The sequence below is a fragment of the Rhinolophus hipposideros genome (genome assembly GCF_964194185.1).
Source record: "Rhinolophus hipposideros genome assembly, chromosome: 2".
NCBI lineage: Eukaryota > Metazoa > Chordata > Mammalia > Chiroptera > Rhinolophidae > Rhinolophus > Rhinolophus hipposideros.
In genome coordinates, this window is record NC_138048.1 from 73,788,894 (window position 1) to 73,810,900 (window position 22,007).

The 22,007-nt window shown below is 42.5% G+C and overlaps 1 protein-coding gene across 19 annotated transcripts in view; it reads left to right on the forward strand.

The window, feature by feature from the left end:
- The first annotated feature begins 243 nt into the window (after positions 1–243).
- Positions 244–22,007, forward strand: part of MECOM (MDS1 and EVI1 complex locus) — a 540,874-nt gene continuing 519,110 nt past the window's right edge. For 9 of the 19 annotated variants that reach the window (XM_081072895.1, XM_081072903.1, XM_081072905.1 and 6 more), the window contains exon 1: positions 302–595. In XM_081072895.1, the coding sequence (XP_080929021.1) occupies positions 559–595 (37 nt within the window). In that variant the 5' untranslated portion in view covers positions 302–558. Of the gene's footprint in view, positions 596–22,007 lie in introns of all 19 variants that reach the window. The other 10 variants (XM_081072904.1, XM_081072908.1, XM_081072910.1 and 7 more) reach the window with 7 other exon arrangements.

Sequence of the window (22,007 nt, forward strand, 5' to 3'; positions counted from 1 at the left end):
CCTGCAGTTTATGGTGGGAAAAACAATAGTAGTAATGATACAGGCTTATTGGTGATTCCAACACGAAATCAATACTCTGCTCAAGTTTTTTCATTCCTTTTGGGGGGGGCGGTTGCAAAGTGTCTGCTCCCCTCTGGCTCCCTACGCTTGCTCCCCGCCCCCCGCCGCCCTCCCCGTGGCTCCCTTTCTCCGCCTCCTCGGCGATTGCCATCTGACAAGATCTCCAAATCAAAGTGATAAATCGCTCCAAACTTTTTTTGGCGGCGCTGAGATGTTGGAGGGGCGTCTAGCGCGCATGTGCGAAGGTGTCCAAACTGACAATGCTGGAGAGATAGCGAGTGTGGATTGAGAGAAAGGGAGAGAGGGAGGGAGAGAGAGTGAAAGAGGGAAAGACAGAGTGAGTGTGAAAGTGTGTGTGTGTGTGTGTGTGTGTGTGTGTGTGAGAGAGAGAGAGAGAGAGAGAGAGAGAGAGAGACCGAGAGGGAGAGCAAAAGAAGGAAAAGATCCAAGAAAAAAAAAACCCAACCACACACCAGCGGCTGCAGGACTGGGCACAGCATGAGATCCAAAGGCAGGGCAAGGAAACTGGCCACAAGTAGGTGCAATATCCCTTTTCTATTGGCTTTCCCCCTCCTCTGCCATCTTGCGTATCTGTCTCCAGCGCTCCGGGAGGGAGCGCGGGGCTGCCTCTCGCTCCGGGCCCCGGGTGGAGGGCAAGCACAGCGCAGCTCAGCAACCTGCCGGTCCCAGCCTCCGCGCCGGGTCGCCCGCGCTCTCGCTCCTGGTTTAGGCGCCAGAAGAACCCGGCAGCCCTTAGCCTCGCGCACGGACCAGCTTTGGCAACCCCGGGCTGGGGGTGGGGGTGGGGGCAGCAAAGACTGGGGTGGGAGGGAGGAGAGAGCGCGAGAGCGAGCGGGAAGGGGTGGGGTGGGGGGAGAAGAGATGAGAGAGTCTCCCCCTCCCCTCCCCTTCCCCCCAGGCGGAGGAGAGTTGCCTCTGGCCAACCAGCTAGTCCCGGGTGTGGGAGGGGGAGCGGGGGATGGGGGGGCGGGCTGGGGAAGGGCGCATTTTCGATCCTTGGTTTGTTTCTGGGTTTTGGGGTGGGTGGCAGGCTCCAAGGGAGCCACAGTGGCGGCGGCGGCGGGCAGCAGTGGTGGAGTTGGGAAAAGTTGCGAGGCGGCCGCTGGAAGTTGCGCGGGCTGGAGTGTTGCGCCGAGCTGCGGTTGCGGTAGTGGGCGCTGTGCGCTCGGCGGTGCTCTCCCGCGTGCGCGGCCCGGCGCGGCGGGAGGATTGGGATGGGGACTGGGGAGACGAGGGTGGGGGCTGTAGTCGCGCAGTGTGTCGGGGGCAAGGGCAGAGCAGAACTACGGGCTCCGCGGAGCCGCGGGCAGGTGGAGAGAGAAGAGGCCCTGCGAGCGCGTGGAGAGCGGGTTGTGGAGGGCGCGCAGCCAGCGGCGACAGCCGCCGAGGAGAAGGGGGCCGAAAGGGCGCGCTCCAGCCCGTGAGCTCCAGGCTGGCGGGGCGCCGAGTGACCCCCAGGGGGCGGGCTGCCTGGACGCTGGGCCGCAGAGAGCTCGCAGCGGAGCCTCCGGCTCTCCTTCTGGACGCAACCCGGGTCTTGGGTCACTAACCCTCCCCGGCGCCCCCTGCCTGTCCGGCGTGGAGCGGCCTGAGACACGCGGGATGAAGGCGATTGGGTTCCCGGCGGAGGCGGCGAGACGCCCCCCCATCCCCCACTCTTCTCGCAGAAGTGTTGGGTGACTTCGTCTGGCATCGCCCGCCGAGCCGACACTGTCCAAGATGGCATGAGCCTCAACCAGGACTGTAGGAGACAGGCTTGGGTTTGTCCAAATGCTTCTACTTCGAGTGTAAGGGGACTCGGTGGTGCTAAGACCCGGAGCAACCCCGAGCCGTCCAAAGCGCTTCTTCTTGAGGTGTCAGCACTGGGGGCTCTAGCTGCCATGGGAGAGGACAGGCCGCCGTTCGCTCTCCCCCTGGCTGAAAACAGAACTCTCAATTGTTTTGCTTGTGGACCAGAGAGAGAAGAGGTGGGGGGTAGGATGCTTCTTCCCAGTGAAATACCTAGCCTCCCTCGCCCCTCCATTGCACATTAAAACCAAGTACGCCCCAAGCCTTTCAGCATTCGGTGTCCCCGCAGCGGCCTCGCGGAAGGAAGCCTCAGGTTCCCGCTCGGTCAGCTGGGTTTCTTTGGCGGTGGGAATGTGTGGTCTAGCCCAGCTAGATGCTGTCACCGTAGGCTCCTTTCCAGTGCTTCGTACAGTCCTCACCCAAGCACTCCCTCACTCGCAGTACGTTTCCTTTCGCCCTGGTCTCAGGGATCAGGCTCTTTGGGTCACCACTCCATGTGTTTCTCTTTCGGATATTGTTCATTTCACTTAGCTGCGACAGTGGTAAAGCGCGCGGGTAGAACTCCTGTTTTTCCTGTCTGCTTTTAAATAAGGCCGATGTCTTTATTTACATCTGAGGAATAATAAATGTACATATGCTTTCAGGCCTGGGGGCTTGAATTGCGACTAAATGTTAGGGGGGAGAGACGGGAGAGGGAGGGAGGAAGGGGGAGAGAGAGAGAGAGAGAGAGAGAGAGAGAGAGAGAGAGAGAGAGAGAGAGAGAGAGAGAGAGAGAGAGAGGTTGGGGGCACTGGGGGCGGGCGGGGCGGGTGGAGAGTCTACTTCAACAGTGAGATAAATTGTGATATGAAAGTCCAAGGCTTCGCGCGCATCATTGCTGGGTATACACCGAAGTGAAAGCAGAACACAAAACCATTCGAATTTTTTGGAGCAACTTTTTCAGCTATTTTAATTGTCAAGCTGTATGCCGCTGTAGTAAAATATTCCCGTACGCACAGCCCACTCGACATCCAGAAACCAAGCCTCTTTTCCGATCTGGTGATAGTTGTCATCAGTCCAGTGGGAGACTTATTTGTTTCCAAGGATGCGGCCGCCGTTTTCTGATAAGTGGAGACGAACTCTTACAAACTTTTCTTGCTAAATCCCAGGTTCCCGCTCGCGCTGTGCCAGCTGTTGCCACTGCGGCTGCCTTTCTCAGACAGAAGTGCTGCTTTATGCAATTCTTCAGTTACAGTCTGGGTAATAAAGGACATCATATTAAAACTACGGATTTTTGTATTTCGAAGCGCTAGTTCCTTCCCCCGCATAGTGAGTGAGCTTCCTAACGCCCGGTGGTGACCCCTGCCGTGCAATCCTACTAATACTTCGCCGCTCAGCCTGCACCGGTTTCTTTCTTTTTCTGGGATAGCAAGAGGCCGTGTGACCAGTATACTTTAAAAAATAAACCTATCTTTATCATTGCAAAAGTAACTATTGCAATGGAAACAAATCGCATAGAAAGTTTTCTCGATTGCTTACTATTTTTCTGTCTTCTGTAAATTTCTTTGGTGGCCAAGTTTTGTCGTGTTCTTGGGATCCCGTGGACCAAGACCAGGGACCACAGACCCTGAAAGTACCCACTGAAATTAAAATCCAGAATGAATGCACAACCCATTTTCCAACTTATAGGGCTCGTTTTTTACACAATACTTGAAACTGATAAATTCGTTGCAATTATTTGGGAGGAACAAGCTATTTCACTAAAAAAATAAAGGGAAAAGCAAGAAGATTGACATTTGTACTGTCCAAAGCCCTTGGCTTTTTATTTTCATCTTTAAGAGAAGAAAAATAAAAGCCAAGCAGACTCTGGCAGCTCCGGGAGGCTCCCAGCCGTTTTCTTGGGCAGCTACGATAACACCTGAGCCGTGCCAGAAATGCCAGTTGCAACTGTTTTTCTCCTGGTGATGGGAAAGAAGTGAGGTTGGGTCTGCCCAACTTGTCTAGAGCCTGAAACACCGAAGGAACCCCCAACCCCACCCCACTTCCCTAAATGATACCCGGCAGGGTTTCAATTACAGCAATGAACGAGTTGCAACCAGTAACCCCCCTTAGCTACCGGACCCCCAGAAGAGTCATAAAGACCCAGAAGGCGATGCGATTAGCAAGACCCCGGCGAGGGGGCACTTGTTAGTTGTACACTTGATCTCTGTTTAAAATGAGGCTCTGAATTAAGTAAGGTAGATGACGACCCTCCCTCCGGTGCTTAAACTCCTCACCTTAACAGCCCAATACCTAACATAATAAAGAAAGGCACACCCAGGGTCCAGCCTGCACTCCTTGTGTGCTCACCTACTTGCATTTTCCTTCCTTAGGAAAACAAAAAACCAAACAAAAAAACATAAAACGACAACAACCCACATTAACACACAAAGCTTTGTTTAAAAATATTTTTGTTTATTTCAGACTGCTTTTGAGGAGGAAAAGTGCTTGCCCGACGGCGGAGGCAGAGGCCCCTTCTAGGAAGGTGGTTTATTTGCCATCACTTGACCATTACCCTGGCTTAGGGCTTCTTTATTGCATTTGGCACTTGGAGCGCAGTCTTCCTACAGCATTTCTACGTGTTTCGCCAAAAAAAAAAAAATGTGTTTAGGGAAAGGTTAATAACATTTTTCATTCCCCCCCTCATCCTCACCACTGAGGAAGGAGACGGTTCATTAGCTGCAGAGGCAGGAAGGACGGAAAGTAAGGCTCTTTTTTCCAGATTTTTATTTGTAGGGACTGAGAAGTCGCAGGTCTTGGCGACCGTGTGTGTCTGTGAGTGTGTCTTTTGCGGAGTAGCCCAGCTCTCAGGCTTGCTGGGCAGAGGCCTGCCTCCCGCTACCACCCGGGCCGGGCCTTCTCTGCGGACATTAAACACGCAGTCGCTGATCCAGTAGAATTAATGCGTCATTTAACGAAATTTCTGCTTTCTTCTTCTTTTTTTAAGTTGAAGGTAATAATTCCGTAAAGTTTCCCTTTAAACATTTTGTAGTTTGGAGTTTATTTCATTTTTAGAAGTTGGGACAAGGTTATCCGAGGCTGTAGATGTGGCCTGGGACAGGAAGGCCACAGCTGAGGACGCGTGGCTCTCTTCTCCCGGGGCAAGGGGGGCAGGGGGAGGCCAGAGAGCGCCGACTTGTTGCCCTCCGCACGCCTGGCTTTTGATGCCCTCTCCCCGCACCAACTCCGCTTTGGCTTTGTTTCTGCTGGAAGCCGGCCCTGATGTGGAGAAACTTGACTTGTCATCTCCTGGCCAACGGCTCTTACCCTGTTCCCAAGGTACTCAGCGCCTGGCAGAACCCTATTCCCAAGAGCTGGGTACACCCTCCCACCCCTCAGCCCATAGCCGCCTCGTGCGGAGGAAGTGGGCCCTGAGGAGGAGTGGGGGTGGAGCTCGGGAGGCCCCAGTGAGCGGGGAGGCAGAGCTCACCCAGGGCGGCCCCCCACACCTCCCTTCAGCTGCTCTGCTCCTGGCTCCGAAGCTTAGGCCAGAACCCTTCTTCTCTCCCCAACCTCAGAGGTGCTGCGTGCCTGGCGCGCTGCTTCCCTGAGAGCGGGTTTGCACTGACTGTTTCTCTCTCTCTCTCTCTCTTCTCTCTCTTGTCTGGGGTTCAGGAACACACTCAGGTGTGGAGGGCAGGCACACCTCACTCATTCACTCTCCCCAGCAGAACAGGCCCCTTCTCAGCCCCGTCGGGCAGGGAATGAGAGGCTGGGGAGAGGTGGGGAGACAGTCACACTACACGGATGTCAGGCACATTTTTCCGGAATGGTGGTGAACCCCGCCTCAGCTGGAAGCCCGCTGCTCTGGGCACTTTCTAAAAAGGTCTGTGGGGTCTGCTTTTCTTTTCGGCTGGGCTGCCCAGTATGAACTCTTAGTTCCTTCCCCAACCCATTTGCCACGGTCCTCTTTCTAAAATTAGATTTCCCCCTTCCCACTCTTCTGGCCTTCCCCGTTTACCAGGGAATTCTCGAGGAAATCGACTGTGTAGTGAGAACAAGTGTGAGGAAGAAGATAAAAAGAGACAAACAAATGGAACAGAAAACGAGAGGGAGAAAGGAAGAGAGAACCAATGTGCTTCTCCCAGCTCCCCAGTTCACACACAGATTGGTATTATTCCCCCACCCCCAGTAAATGAAAAAAGTATAATCCTTGTTAATTACCTTTGCTTACATGCCATACAAGAAACTTCAGAGATGTGTCTACATAAGGAAGAAACTGTATACAAAACTCTTTCACAAATGTGACATATTGCTCTAGTTCAGCACTAAAAAGCTAAACACACTTGCCCTCCTTTGAAGTGCCCTGGCTAGGGCAGCTTATTTGAGTGCCGTTCAGATATTGCTGTGGGTATAACTAATGGTCTCTACCTATTTAGCTCAAGTGGGAGGAGAGAAAGGCCTGAATTCCTTGTCCAATGGGTCCCTCTGGAGACTGGATTCTGGCTCCTGGCCAGTTCTGTACAATGTCAACATTGAATATTTGAATTCCCAGACTCTCTTTAACAAGTTTCTAAATAAATAAACTCATTGTGTGTCTGTGTTTAAAATTATTTCACCTTTCATAAAAGCTACAGCATCTTATTACATTGGCCTTGCAAGCTGATTTTTAGAAAAATAAACAAACAAACAGAGCTTATGGCATTTTAATAGGCAAACCTTCACAATATGTATGCTCCTCTTATGTGTGGCTGGGTTGGTGCTATTTAGAGGGATCTGGGGCCGTTCTGTGTGACATGCTAGTGAATTACAATAAAAAAACCAAGCTAAGTTCAGAAAGTCAGTGAAGTATTAATCACAGCTAAAGGGAGGTCTGACTGTTGTAGCTTTAGCGTCTTTAGAAATATGGTAATTTTGCTTGCTGTGTCCTACCGGGGACATAGAACTTCACTGATGTCTCCTAACAAAATATCTATGAGTCCCACAGTCCACAAGTGGTGTTAGGTATAGACTTCTGCCCAGGTGGAGTTTTGTTTCTGGACTTTTTTGTTTTTTGTTTTTTAATCTGTGTCTGTCTTTGTAAGTTGGAAGGGGTAGATACACAGATGTTATTCTCATATTTCAGTTTGGTTTTGAAAAGGACCGCATGAATCCTGTTTTTACTAATATCTCAGCATTTGAACATCCACGGCATTTTTTTGCAGATAGGAACATACTTGTGCTGAGAAGTACACACAATTTAAAAAAAAAAAAAGGCAAGTTCTAGTCCTCTTGAAAGTGTGGACCCCATCTGGTGTTGTTAGGAAAGAAAGTGGAATTCACTCTAATTTGTGTGTATAAAGTACAACATTATTAAAAAGAATGGGATTTGAAAGGGCACATAGCAAAACCCATAACATTTAACTGGTAACATGGAGCACTCAAAGCCAAGAAAAAAATACCACCAACCCAAGCAAAACCTAAAATAGATTACAATGACCTCAGCCATTTTCATTTTCAAAAATAATAGCCATGATTAAAATGGGGGGAGTGTTTTACTTGGACCATACTCTTTTGCATTATTATAAAAGCTGTTTTGTGGTTAAAGAACTGTTTCATTATAGGAAAAAAAGCAAGTGAATTTTTAATCAAATTCCTCACTCTTCAAAAGCTCTCATTCTTGAATTACTTCTTATTTTGATTTTAATTATTATTCTTATTCATTAGCAAACTTTCTTTTGGCTTGTATATCAGCCAAATCCTTGACTACTAACTTTTATAACAATTCTAAAGGATAACTTTTATTTAGAAAAGAGATTTTATTAATTCCCTTAGCAGACACCTGCCTAGGGGTCACTGACTATATAACGGGAAGAACCAAAGCTTTCTTAACCTGTTCAAGAACCAGCCTAAAGGAATTAATATTGTATATTAGGGTTGCTCAGATTATGGCATTTATGAAAGTCCTTGTACGTAGCACTTGGTGGGCTTTGGCAGTGGGTAGACTTATGAAGCAAATATCAATGAGATCCTTCTGTGAGCATGGACAAGCCATGTTCCCTGCTCTCAGGAACATTACAAACGTGGTCATTAGTGTTTGGATCTGGGTGTGGTCCCTGAGTGAATAGCTGGGTCATCTTCAAGTTACGGAATGCCTCTGAGCTCCAGCATTTTTACTTGTAAAGTAATAATACCACTGTTCTTGGGCTGGCTGCTCTGAAGGTTAAATGGGGTAAAGGCATGAAAAATATCTAAGTCACAAGTGATCACTCAATAAATCTTAGTCATTTCCCTTCCAATATATCAGTTAAATTTTCTGAAGAGGGATTTTTTAGACATTCTTATCCCTTCTGTTCTCTTTTTACCCAGTTTAGTTTTAGAAGTATTTGCATGTGTAGATTAAACATTTTGTACTCATATGTCTTCTCAATAAATCATGTCCTCAGGATAACCGGAAGTCATCTCTAAAATTTGGGCACATTAAAACTTTCTATACCAAGCCAAAATAGACAGTAAATTTATTCTGAGAACTTGAGAATCTTTGCCCTTTTTTTGGGGGGGGAGGAGGGACTATATAAAATGTTTGAGATTTTAACTTTGCACAGACTTTGGCATTGTATGCACACAGCCTAAAGTTGTGCATGCTTTTCAGTTGTCATAGATCATAATCGCTTGTGTATGAAAATTTTACTTTTAATGAAATGAGTTTCATAAGTCACTTTACTACCTTAGCCGAGTTGCTTTTCTCTAAATGAGTGGACCAGACTAGAGTAGAGCTTGTGCACTCAAATGCTTACAGGACTTGGCAGGTACAATAAATGATTAGGCAAGGTAGGTATAAGCACTAACTTCTCTTTTATTTTTATTTAAATTTTGACACCCAGTCTTTGTATTCTGGAACAAGAGGATTGGTGGGGACCATGGCAAACTGAGAGTTCAAGCTCCAGCTCACTGCTGCCATTGAGCAAAGCAGCCCAGTGCTGCTAGGTCTTCCGCTTGAAGAGAAGTCAGTTATCTGGATTGTTCTGTGAATATTCTCTATTTTAAAATGTTGACTCAGTCGAAAAGACAAGAACAACAAGAACAACAAACAACATTCTGCAGGCCCAACCAAACACCTCTGTCTGTCATGGACCCTGGGTTGGCAAAGTCTAGATTAGATGATTTCCAAGGGTCCTTCAAAGTTCCAACATTTTACGATATCCCCAAGCCTTCCTGAATATTACCTTGTATTTTTAAGATCTGTATCTTTCTCTTCCACCCCAAAGTTTGTGTGTGTTTTGATAGGTGGAAGTACTTATTACAGAATCTGATATCTGGCCATTTATCTGGAAAAAAGTCTTTCTAGGCCATGTTGTGTCTTTCTTTCCCTCCATACCGCTTCCTAATTAATTGGTTTAAGAAAATAAACTGAAACACTCACTCCCTCTCACGTAGCCACTGCCCACCATTCTTTCTAATTTTTTACTCAACCCAGTTCATTGATTTGTGGGCTGGAGGGTTGAGCAGTAAAATCATTAGGAGACAGTTCTCTGTGGTTTTTCACAGTGGGAGAAGAAGTCATTTGGCTACTGTGGGTATAAGGGAGAAGAGTTTGTCCCTGTCCCCTACAGGGTCCAGATGTCATGTCCTGTACTTCTGAAGAACCCAACTGATTTTTTTTTTTTTTAGGACATAAACCTAAGATGGAGAAATTAGTTTCTAAGGGATGACTGTATTATTTGACAAGAGTGACACTCCTGGCAAGAACGTTTTATATGTTCAGGGAAGATTTAAATATAAACATACGAGTATGTTGTTCTGTTTATTATTATGAGTTGTATTTCTAGCAGATGTGGTAGATGAATAACAGGTACAATTAAGTCCTGAAGACTAAAGGGACAAGGAATGGTGATGGAATACCAATGCAACATACACTCCCAATAAAGTCTAAAGTAAGGACTTTATAATGTCTAAATCAGTACTACAGTCAAGGACTGGTGCATAAATACTTGTTACTATTAGTTAACATTGTTGGAAAAATCATCAGAGAATGCAATGCTTATGGAGAAGGATTCAGAGTAGTGATGAGCCATGCTTATAAGCATTATCAGTGGGTTATCAGATACCTAGTTCCCAAGTTTTATACCTGAAACTGAACCCCAAATTCCTTAGCCTGGCCTTTGAGGGCCTCTCCACTCTTGAGCCAGAAGACTGTGGTCATTCTGAGCCCTGATTCTGCTTTAGATTTGCCTGGGTTCAAATCTTGGCTCCACCATTTAGTAGCTGGGAAATGAAGGCAAGCCATCTAATCTTTCTGTACCTCAGTTTTCTTGCTTATAAAGATACCTAGTGTGAGGATTTGATGAACTAACACATTTAAAGTGCCTTAAATATAGTAAGAACTCAACACATGTTCATTATTATTTTGTTAACTTTTCAGATTTACTTGTCTCCCTACCCACGACTGGTCCATTCAGCTTAGCTTGTTTACTTATTCTGCTCTTCTCACTCTCTTGCCAGCCTAGGCTTGTGTTTCCATCTTCCAACTTTTGGCCACAATGTTGCCATAGTCTGTAAATCTATCCATACTGTACTTTGACCATCAAAATCTAACTCCTTTAAGATTTACTTTAGACCCTTCCTTCTTCATGAGATTCATCCTCATCACTTGGAGACATGATTTCTCTGTCTTTTCATTTCAATAGTATGGCATTATTTTTACCTACTGTCATATTGTCATTTTTCTAGCTAAACTGTAAAACTCCTGGAGAGCTCATTTCTGTCTAGTGCCTGGTTCTGTGCTTTGCATTATGGCAGATATCAGTAGGATTAGGTGATGGTGGTTACCAATGGGTTTAGGTGGATTATGTGAACCCCTTCAATTTCTTTGCCGTAAAACCTGCACGGTCAGGTAATGTCAGCACTAGAACTCTGGGATATTTGACACTTTAATTGCATACTAAATCCACAATTGGCCTATTTTGACAGTGATAAACCAGCTGGAAAGCACATTTAGAAAGTAGAGTATTATTCCTAATTTTCACAAATAATGCTCCTCATTTTGCCAGTGCAGGTATAACCCATGGCTCCTCACTTAAGTTACAAATTTTTATTGATCTACACTCAATCTTAAGGCTTATGGAAACTGTACGGGACTCTGGAGATTGTCAATGGAGTCAAGTAGAGATGGGGAAGCAGTCTGTGGACTCACGTAATTCCTAGGGATTTGGGAGTAGTCAGCTTCACAAAAGTCATCAGAAGCTGAGTTTGTACATAAATTCTAATCCCAATTTAGGCTGTATGGCAAGAAAAATTTTGCTGTATATTTTAATGTCCATTTATAATTAAACAATTTAAGACTGACACATAATGATGTTCCATTGAATCTTGTTTTACTGATTAAATTATCCCCACTCACTTAATGGAGCCACTTTAATTCAAATGCAATCATGATTTCTTGCTGTCTCCTACACCTCTCTCCTTACTCCCCATGCCCCCATTTCACAAATCTTATTTCTATGGAGAAAACAGGGCTGTTTGTGCCTTGGATAACTGTCTTGAAGACCTGAACGAATGCAGGGTCTTTTGGGTCTCAGACACCTGCAAGAATCTGATGAAAGGTAGGGAGCCTCTCTCCAGAAAATGCAAATATGTATACAAATTTTCATACAATTTCAGTGGTTCATGGTCTGAATTCCAATCATTGATATTATCGTGGTTCTCTCATGTATTCAGACTTGATTCACCTAGTATGTTATTTACATAATGTCTACATTCTTATCAATCTTTTTCATTATCTTAGAAACATGATTTTTTTCTGATTACAAAATTTATACATACTTGTTCTAACAACTTAAAAACTGCAAGAACTATCACATAGAAAAGTGAATGAAAGTTCTTTGTAGTCTGCTTCTTTTTTTTTTTTGGCACATACCCCCTGCAGTTAACCACTATTCATTGTTCAGCGTCAAGTCCTGTAGATTTCCCTCATGCATCTATTAGTACATACTTGTATGTAGCTTCATAACTTTTTACAGCCACTTGCTTTTTTCTTTTTAAAACTTAATAATATACCTCAGACAGTTCTCCCCGTCAGTATGAAACAATCTAACCCATTCTTTTAAAGGCAGCAGATCTTCCATTGTTTGGATGTAACACATTTTATTGAACAGGTCCCCTATGGATGACATTTGGGTCATTTCCAGTTTTCAGAACAGTACAGACAGAGAAGTTCCCCAAACCAGAACTCTAAGGGAAAATGAAAGTGAAGTGTATAATTAAAGGAAGCTCACAGTTCAGGGTGAAGTGTGCTGGCCTCTGAGCAGCGGGCACAGCAGGCCTTTGGGAAGGTCACAGAGGGTTGCCTAACCCTGTCAGGACAGATTAGATTTCCAAGCATCTTTACCTCCTGGAAGACCAAGGGTAGAAGTCCAGAGGTAAGGTACATCTTTATAAGGCCCATTGTGGTATACTTGTCATAATTCAAGTTGACTGGATTGTTCTGAACCCCATATTTATGCCCCATTTCTATCTTCTCCTGCTGCTCAGAATAGGCTGTAGCTGATATCAATCCATATAGCCCTAATTAGATAAGGATAAGTAAGTCGTCAGGGTTTCAAGTCTCAAGTTTTTCATTGTTTCTAAATTGTGATTTCTTTGTTTGTGTGGTACATTATTATCACACTACCTTATCCAATATATATATATATATATATATATATATATATATATACCTTAAGCTAACTGATGTGACTAGATAAATGCAGAAGGTTATCTGAAGCCAATCAAAAAGTTATTGATATTCTTTAAAAAAACTACCCACAATAATTTCTAACCTATGAATTAGAAAGACCATTTTTATAGGAAAATGTTTTTCACTGAGTAACCAGGCTATGGGAAAATTTTTATAATGGAAACTATCTTGTACTTTTAGCTATAGCATCAAAAATTATGACAGTATAATGTTACACTCTAAAGCCCATCAGATGCAAAATTCCAGTTTTTGATTATAAGTTATAAACCATGATAGAGAGACTTCTGAAAAGTGGTTTTCTTTGGCAATGATGTTGTTGATTAAATATAAAAAAATCATAAAAAATTAGTTCAGCCCATTTCTTTAGACAGAAGTTTACAAAAAATGGAATAGCTGGGTTTTAGTTCGAGTGGGAACATCTTTGCTTATTAAACTCATTGGGGTATATTAGATTAAAAACACACTAGACATTTTAGATTGGTTTTGAAATGGTACTATTCAAGGAATTAAAAATTTAGTCATATAAATCTTTTTGAGAATTAATTTACTTTGTGATTTTGATTCCTTAGAGTACAGTATTTGTTCCAAATTCATGTATTTTTTTTGTATGTATGCATAATGGTTGTTCCATGGGGTATTACTCTTGTTAACATTTTCAAAGTATATTTTAAATGAGATCAATCAAATTGAGTCAATAAATGGTTATTGAGTGCCTAGTATACATAAGGAATGACGAACGAAATCCTAGAAACACTCACTTTCCTGAAAATATTGAGTGTCAGCATTTGACAGACATACATATACTCCTGACAATGGCCTATTAATTGAAACAAAGATTACTATGTGCCTGTTGCTGATCATCAATGCTACAAGGTGGTTTTGTGAGCTTGGAATACTGCGTCCTATGCCTGACTCTTCAAATATTTTGTTAACATTGTGAAGTCACACACCCAACAAGCTACAGTGCCATTCCAAGGGTTTGGGGTCTTCCATCTGAAAATAATACCATACTTCATTTCTCTTAATACCTGTCAGATGTGGAGGTCAGTGCCTGCCTCACTAAATTACTTGTGCGTTAATGCTGATATGGTTTTCATTCAAGATACTTGAAAATAAAACCGGGCCCTTTATAAATACTTACTTGATGACTGTCACCCATCCATTCATTCAACAGCTATTTATTGACTGGCTGCAATTCTAGGTGAAGGGAAGACGGCAGTACACACACAGACAATGCCCCTGCTTACATGGAGCTCCCATTCAAGGCGAAATAAATGCATATGGTCATATACTTTCAGATGGTGACTTGTGGTATGAAGAAGATAAAGTAAAGTAGGGTAATTTGCTAGAGAGCACCCAAGCACCCAGGGGCATTATTTTAGAAGGGTGGTAAGGGAAGACCTCTCTGAGAGGATGACATTTGAACAGAGAGCTAAATGAGGAGAATGTTTATAAATATTTGAAGTGTGGTACGTTGAAACTTAGAGAATGGCAAGCATATTCAACTTGCCTCATTCTCTGACCTAGGGCAGAAGCAGAAATAGTGTACAAGTATTGTATTTTTTTCGTTTGTCGAATGCATTTATAGATACCACATGTACATTTAGCTAGCTGGCTCCATAGCCTAGGAGCCAGCACACAGGTGTTTGAGTACCTTCCCTTAAATATGGAGGGAGTTTTGTGTTTGATCTGTAATTACTAGCTTAGTGGAAGCATCCAAGGAGTATATGAGGTTTCTGGACCCATAATTCAGTCCAGTTACTCAATATTTATTGAATATATATGCAATAGCCCAAGCCAAGCATTGATTATACAAAATACAAAGAGAAATAAAATGTTTCCTGCCCTTGAGGAACATAGAGGCTACCGAGAGAGACAGACATGTGAACAGAAGGTTTCAGTGCAGTGGGGTAAGTGCAAGAGCAAGTGTAACAGGTCTGTCCCCATTGAATCACTATGATCTGGACAGTAGTGTGTGACCATTGGCATACTCTCTTTTCACATCTATTCTTGCAAAAAATTCTTTGACCTATATTTTTCTAAGCTCAGAAAAAAATACATGTTTCAAATTTGAGGGTTAAGAGTTTGCATGTGTTTCATGCATTTTAAAGCATATTTCTAAATGTATCTTCTGAGCCTTCAGATGCCTACCTAGTATGAAGGACATTTGCATATTGATGGGCAATTAAATGTTGCTGAAAGGTCCACCAATTATATTTGTCTGTGGTTAGGGAAATGCTGATTGCAATGACTGAGTAAGATGTAGGATGCACTTGAGGTGTATGCCCCAAGACCCAAGGCTCTGTGGATGTCAAATTACTGTGCCATGCTCACCAGTTTCAGAGTATTTTATCCCTTGTGCAGTCAGAGCACCTAACCTTTCCCCTCACGGTTCAAGGAGAAGTTCTTCGTTTAAAGGATCTCATAAAGTTTTCCCCAACTCTTTGCCACTTGTGGCTTTGTCGGAGAGCAAAGGTCTGATCAAAATGCCCAGATTGAAGTGTGCATCTTGCCTTTAGGCTCAGTGTTTTATCCAGTAGAAGACAGTGCTACACAAAGACTGACATGAGCTTGTATCTCAGGTCTGCATGTGATTTTGTCGTTTGTACAACAGAAATAAGAATGAAAAACACTGCCTTCTCTTCCAATTCTCTTTGCCAACCATCTTGTGGTGCTGTGCATATGTGGCTAAGCCAAGGTTCCAGCCATTGGGCTTGGCACAGCAATCGGTGCGTTCAACCTCATTACTGCTGGGTACAGTTTGAAATCCTGAGCAAACTCCCCATTTGCTTAAATGCATACGATGCTAGTGGTTTAAGTATCCTATTGATAACGTTGTAATATTAAAACACCAACCTAGATGTAGTTTAACCCATGAAACAACACTGTGTCTTCATTTCTTTGACCTACAAATACTGGGTAGATCGATCTGAAGAAGATAGGAAATGTCAAGGTAAAAAACATTATGCATCTAGGGCTTTCAAAGGGCCTCATGATCTGTATATCATCAGATCTCTTTCTGCTCTAGAGTGATGATAATCTCAGTCACCAAGGTTTTAAACTCAAGAAAGAAAATACTCTGATATCTAAGATGATAAGCTGAACCTTAGGAAACCTTCCAAGGGAATCTGTGGGGTTGACCGGGACTCGGAAACTGCTTCCAGGGTGTGTGGAATGAGACCATTTTTCTTCCTTTTATCATTCTTGGCTTGATTTGCTTAATCATATCATGACATCTCATTATGTGAACTTGACAATTAGTAATAACTTTCCTAAGAGGAAAATGCTCTCTGCAGTGATTTCAGCCCTATCTACCTTGAAGATAGGCTCTTATTTTTTTCTTAGGTGTGATAATCTCAAAAGTTTAGTATATTTTGGGCACCATAGGCATGTTTTTTGGTGGATGATACTGCCCAGTGAGTCAGGACGCAGTCTGAGTCCCAACTTTGCTATTTATCAACCTGGTGTCCTTGGGAAGGGCTCGAACTCTTAGAGCTCAACAGCCTCAAGTATAAGATAGGAACAATAACTACCTTCCTCCAGACTAGTATTATTAAAATTAGATGGCATATGTGTAAACTTTTATAAGCTGTAAAGAGCTGTGTAAATTTAATGTGCAAGAGAAACTTCTAGAAGTTATATAATATTAAAAATGCTAGGGAGGGATTAACAGTGTAGACTCTGAAGCCACATTATATAGGGTAAAATCTTGGCTCTACTACTACCTAGCCCTGTGGCCACGTATAAGCTACTTAGCCTCTCTGTGCCTCAGTTTCTTCACTTGTAAAAGGGAGATAATTTATAACAACAAGTAATAGTACTAATCAAGATTATTTAGTGTTTATACATTATTGAGGTTAGTTCTCACACTTCTATGAGGTGGGGGATATTATTATCTTGGTTTAGAGATGAGGACACTGGCGACATGTTAGTTATTTGCCCTAGACTTTTCCGTTCCGAGTACAAAGCTGGGATGCAGCCTGGATCTGCTTTACACCAAAGCCTAAGAACTTAATCTAAACACTCCACTGCCTTATTTTTTTCATCCAGCAATAAAAGTGGAACATTACATTGCCTGAGTATTCCAGAGCTCATAAAAGGTAATATAATTTTGGATAGAGGATACCTTAATTTAAAGAAATGATTTCATGCAACTCTTAGTAAAGAAGGATTTTCCTGCAGTCTATATGAGTAATCTTCTCTTTATGACAAGGGCTGATTGTCTTTGTCTTTCATTTTCTTTCCAGAGTTATCTGCAGTGTGGTTTTCCATCACTTGATGTTTTTAGTTTTATTTAGGGAATTCTACAAATCTTTGTTAAATGAATGACTTAGGAGAGACTTTATTACTTCGTTGCTTGAAATCGCAAGCTAGTTATACTTTACAACTTACCAGTGGATGGTGCTGGATTCAGATTCCAATTTTCTAAACAATGCACTATGACTGTAAAGTTGCCCGAGGTCCTCAGTATATTCTTAAGGCAAGGAAAGCAAGCTACAACTTTCTGCCTCTTTTCTTTTTGTACAACATCTGAAACCAAGCCCTGTTCACTCATCTTCAACTTTGTTTTAATATCCAAATCCCTTGGGCCTTACAACAAAGTATTTGGCTAGTTGCATAATTGAATACTCTGTGGGATTTAACTAAGGGGAGTGCTAATGAGTTCTCAGATCTAGTCCCTTTTTTGTTTGTGTTTTATTTTGTGGAAGAGGGCAGTAGACAAGTTAGGAGAAGATACAGTGACTAAAATATGGCTGCATAGAATCACTTGGAGAGCTGAAATATATGAGAGCTTGGGATCCACTCCAAACCAATTAAATCATAATCTCTGGGGTTGAGGCTCAGGCAGTGGAAAGCAATGAGTCCTGGATATTAGAATGGTAAGAAAGAGGTCATTTTGATTGAAGAATTAGGGAGCTAGCAGAGATAGCAAAGGTGGCTCCACATGCTACCTTTGGGGATGATTCTAGGATTATATACCTGTTAATGTTTGGCTTCTTTTTAGTTTTTACAGGCACAAGTTGGAAGTTGGAAATATTTTCTTGGTCCATAGGTCCATGAATTTGCTTTCTGCCTATGATTTCTGGCCTTTGTAGCAGTAATAGGTGAGAGATTTCTAGTGTGAAAGGTCAACATTGGGAAGACTTCATCACAGAGAGTGGTGATCTTTTTTGAGTCCAGGATCTCTGACATCTTTTTTGAACATTTTGACCTGGTAGCTATTTCTAAGGAGACAATAATGTTTTTCAGGTTAAAACACAACCCAAACAAGACCAGAATTAGCAGCTGCTTTGTGAGAGACCACTTCAGTATTGCTAGTATTACCAGTTGCTTTTGCCCTTTAGTTTTCTAGGATACCAGACAGAAATGCTTCTGTCTACCTTCCCATGTGAAAGGACCACTGGGGATTTTAGAGAAGGCATTTGGGGAAAACAGAAAATGAATTGTAGAAAAATATGTAGATGTTTCTACCCAGAAATGTTAAAAAGCAGGAGTAGGTTTTCAGGTTGGGCTTGTGCTTATTTTAGGAAGTTTGGATGTTGAATGCCAGTGACCCTTATGCCTGGCTGGTTTTAATGCTATCAGTCACTCACTTCCATATACAAGAAGATTTATTAAATAAACGCACATCGAATGTTTAGTTGTACCTGAGTGCACTTGCTCAATGTGCCTGATGGTTCTAGAGGTTTCATTGAGCTCAGTGAGATGGACACCAAAACACACCATGGTAAGGAACACAGACATTTGTGTGAAGGACAATGGCTTTTCTGAATGACAGGAATTAAGCCAGAAGCAAGGTGTGAGTGTGTATTTTTAAAATGTGTGCTTGTGTATATTTTTTGGACAGTTGATGGTCCCTCCTTCAGTATTAGTTTAAATTGCATGTTTCAAAATTATTAACTGTGTTGCCCAAATCCTCTGAGGAATTTCATTTGGATTCTGCAGCTTATTTCAATGATGATTATTCTAATCGCCCCTTTATTTTTTCTTTCAAAATGATTAGTTGCATTTTATAATTTTTGGAATTTTCTTCAAACCAAGTATAAAGGGATAAGGTTGTTCAGTCGTTTAAAAGAGAGATTAAGCCATGTTTTCATAAGAGCTTTTGAATGTTTATTTTGATTATAATGCCAGTGTAAGATGAATATAAAATATAAAAATGCTAGGAGTCGGGAGGATAATTTTCTAGCCTCAGGAGTGGGCCTATAGAATCACAAGTATTTGAGATAAACTGTGTATATTAAGAGCATTACAAGCTGCAGTGCAAGAGGAGGTTTGCAGCAAGCTATATGGTCAACTAGAGAACATAGAATGATTCTCTTCTGCAGCTGAGGCTTGAAATAAGGAAACTGAGGGTAACTTTTTCCAGGCCACCCATATGAGAGAGGTGGAACTGGAAAGAGATTTCTTAGCTACCAGACTGCACATATCCTTTTCCATCAGAGGATGTTTTGTGACTTATTTTATGGGAGTGGAGCATCTCTGGAAAAGGGGCATCATTTTCACTATGCAGAAATGATTCATTGAATTCTCACTGCGTTAAATGCTATTGTTTCTGCTATAGTGCTCTTTACATACCATTGGGACAAAATAGAAAGCTGTGTTCTAAAAGATAGGCCCAGTACTCAAAACTCACTGAAGGTGGAGGCCTGAGGCCAGGCCAGAGTTGCCACAGTGCCCTCAGTTATTGTTTATGAAGCTTCCATTTGGTGAATGATTTTATATGAAGGATTCTCTTAGTAATTTTATAAGTGACCTATTTCTCTCTTATGCAGCTTCTGTTTTCAGAGTAAGCAGAAGGAAATGGTAGTAATAACAAAATTGGTTTTTGCTCATTCACACTTTTCTGCCATTTGGATTATGGGAGTAGTGAGGTGGGAGACAGGATGGCAGAGGCAAGGATGTGGAAGAAAAACACAGGCGTATAGGAGAGGATGTGCAAGGCGGAGCAGCCAGGTGTGCTTATAAGAGGATTTGCTTAGAAAACACAGTGCTAATAGTTCAATATTTAAACATCAATATGTGGGGATTCACACATCTCTATTAGTAGTTCCGTGAAAAGGAAATTTAGCAAAATCAGATTGATGACTGATGTAATTTAATTAGACTCTGGCTTCATAAATATGCAATGTTATTTGAATGAGAGGTTCAATCATTAGATTTCCTGAGAAAAATGGCAATTTGGTTAGCTTTGGAGTTGGTGGCAGATATTTCCACTGTGGTATATAAGTGGATAAAATAATTTGGTAATTTAAAAATTAGAAGAAAAGTTAAATATGAATAACCAATTACAGTAGCCATTTATAGCTATTTTCTGCTCTCTTTTGTGGTAGCTCTGCCTCTCTTTTCCAGCTTTGCGATTGCAGATATTTCTTTCTTGAACCATGCTTTCTGTAATAGCTTTGAAAGATGCTATTAGGTTTGTGGCCCCCTGATAATTTCACACTGCCCTAAATCCTTTGCATGGTGGCTTTACTAGCACATCCAGAACAAACCATTAAGACTTTATAACGATATTAAAATCAGTCAGTTGACCAAAGAGACTTACTGATTATTTTTTGTTTTTTTTTTTTTTGATAGGTCAGTAAGATGAGGTAGGGGAAGGGCGTGTGAGAGTATTTTTTTTTTTTTTTTAAGATTTTATTGGAGAAGGGGAACAGGACTTTATTGGGGAACAGTGTGTACTTTCAGGACTTTCTTCCAAGTCAAGTTGTTGTCCTTTCAGTCTTAGTTGTGGAGGGCGCAGCTCAGCTCCAGTTGCCGTTGCAGGGGGCGCAGCCTACCATCCCTTGCGCGAGTCAAACCGGCAACCTGGTGGTTGAGAGGACACACTCTCGAACCAACTGAGCCATGTGGGAGCTCAGCGGCAGCTCAGCTCAAGGTGCCGTGTTCAATCTTAGTTGCAGGGGGCGCTGCCCACCATTCCTTGCGAGACTCCAGGAATTAAACTGGCACCCGTGGTTGAGAGCCCACTGGGCTGTGGGAATCGAACCGGCAGGCTTTGGCTTTAGGAGCATGGAGCTCTAACCGCCTGAGCCACCAGGCCGGCCCTTTTTTTAACCTTTGTTTTGAAAAAAGTTCTGGTCAGGGAAAACACCTGAGGCTGTGAACCCATAGGCTTACTCTCGAGTAATTTGGCAATTTGGAGAGTGATGGATCCCTCTCTATAATGACTCTTCCCCAGTTAGTCTTCTTTGCTTTTCTCTTCTCTCAACTGCTCTTTACTTCTGGCCAAGATTCTTTCCTTTTCACTCCTTTTTTTTTGTTGTTGTTAGTTGGCTCAAGAACATATTTTAGAGTTGATGAATTTGCAGTTTCCTGAACATTTCATCAGTTGTTCGACAATTTTAAAATCCCATTTGCAAATATTTTCCTTCTCCCTTGTCTTCCCTTCACGTTTGAAATGGATAAAGCCGAAGTTTTATTTTTCACGCCTACCTTCCCAGTCACCATCTGCACCATCCTTGTATTCTCTTTAAGCCGTTCTGTTAGATTCTTTGCTGAAATGAAATATATGATTAATAAATGGGAAGGCCCTTACTCATGATTGATAACTACTCTTAGAAACACTGTCATTTGCAATTCATTAAATGCCTTCTTTGCCATTTATATTTACTGAAAATTGATACTCTATGTATTAGTTCTTTCTCAATGACAGATCACTGGTAAATGTATAATTAAAAGAGAGCTTAATTCCAATTTGTCTTCATTTCTCCTTGAAATAATTTTACAGCTGTCATATGGACCTTCTTCTCCATTCCAATGCATTACTCTTTGCCTGTTCACACCATTGTTCTCTCTTATTTTTGAATTTCTTTCTCAGGGCAATGTCATGTTGTCAAAGGACCCAAATTCAAATTCTGCCTCTGTCATTTGCTGTGAAACTTTGGACATATTGTTAACTGGCCCCCACCTTCAGTTTTCTCACCTATAAAGTGGGAGTGAGAGTACTTATTTTGCACAATTGACATGAAGTTCAAATGAGATAATATATTAGAAAGTTCTTTGTTAGCTGAAAAATGGTATACACATTGGAACTGAATTAATCACCATGGTTCATTCTGTAGGTCCTCTGAATAAAATGCCTGTGATAATGACCCATAATTGTACCTTATAGATACATCTCATGGAATAATTTGCAAGAGAAATGAAAGGCTGGCAACAGATATGTAGTGAAAACTACAGTGAACACTGCCAAGTCTCCCCACTGCACAGGAGCACAGAAGGTACAGCCTTATCAAGAAGGAGTTGGCTTGATGGGGTTAAAGTCACTCAGATGTGCTGACTCACCCAGATCTGTGCCCTGTGCAAATAGAGAGCAGTCGGTGCACTGATTAATTTTCTTTCAGCCGACCATGCCCTGAGATAACTTCAAGTACGTTCTTGCTTCTTGTCACTATGATGACTCCAGCCCATCCCCTTAGACCTCAGCCGCTGGCCTCCTGGCTCCTTAATCTTGCTCTGG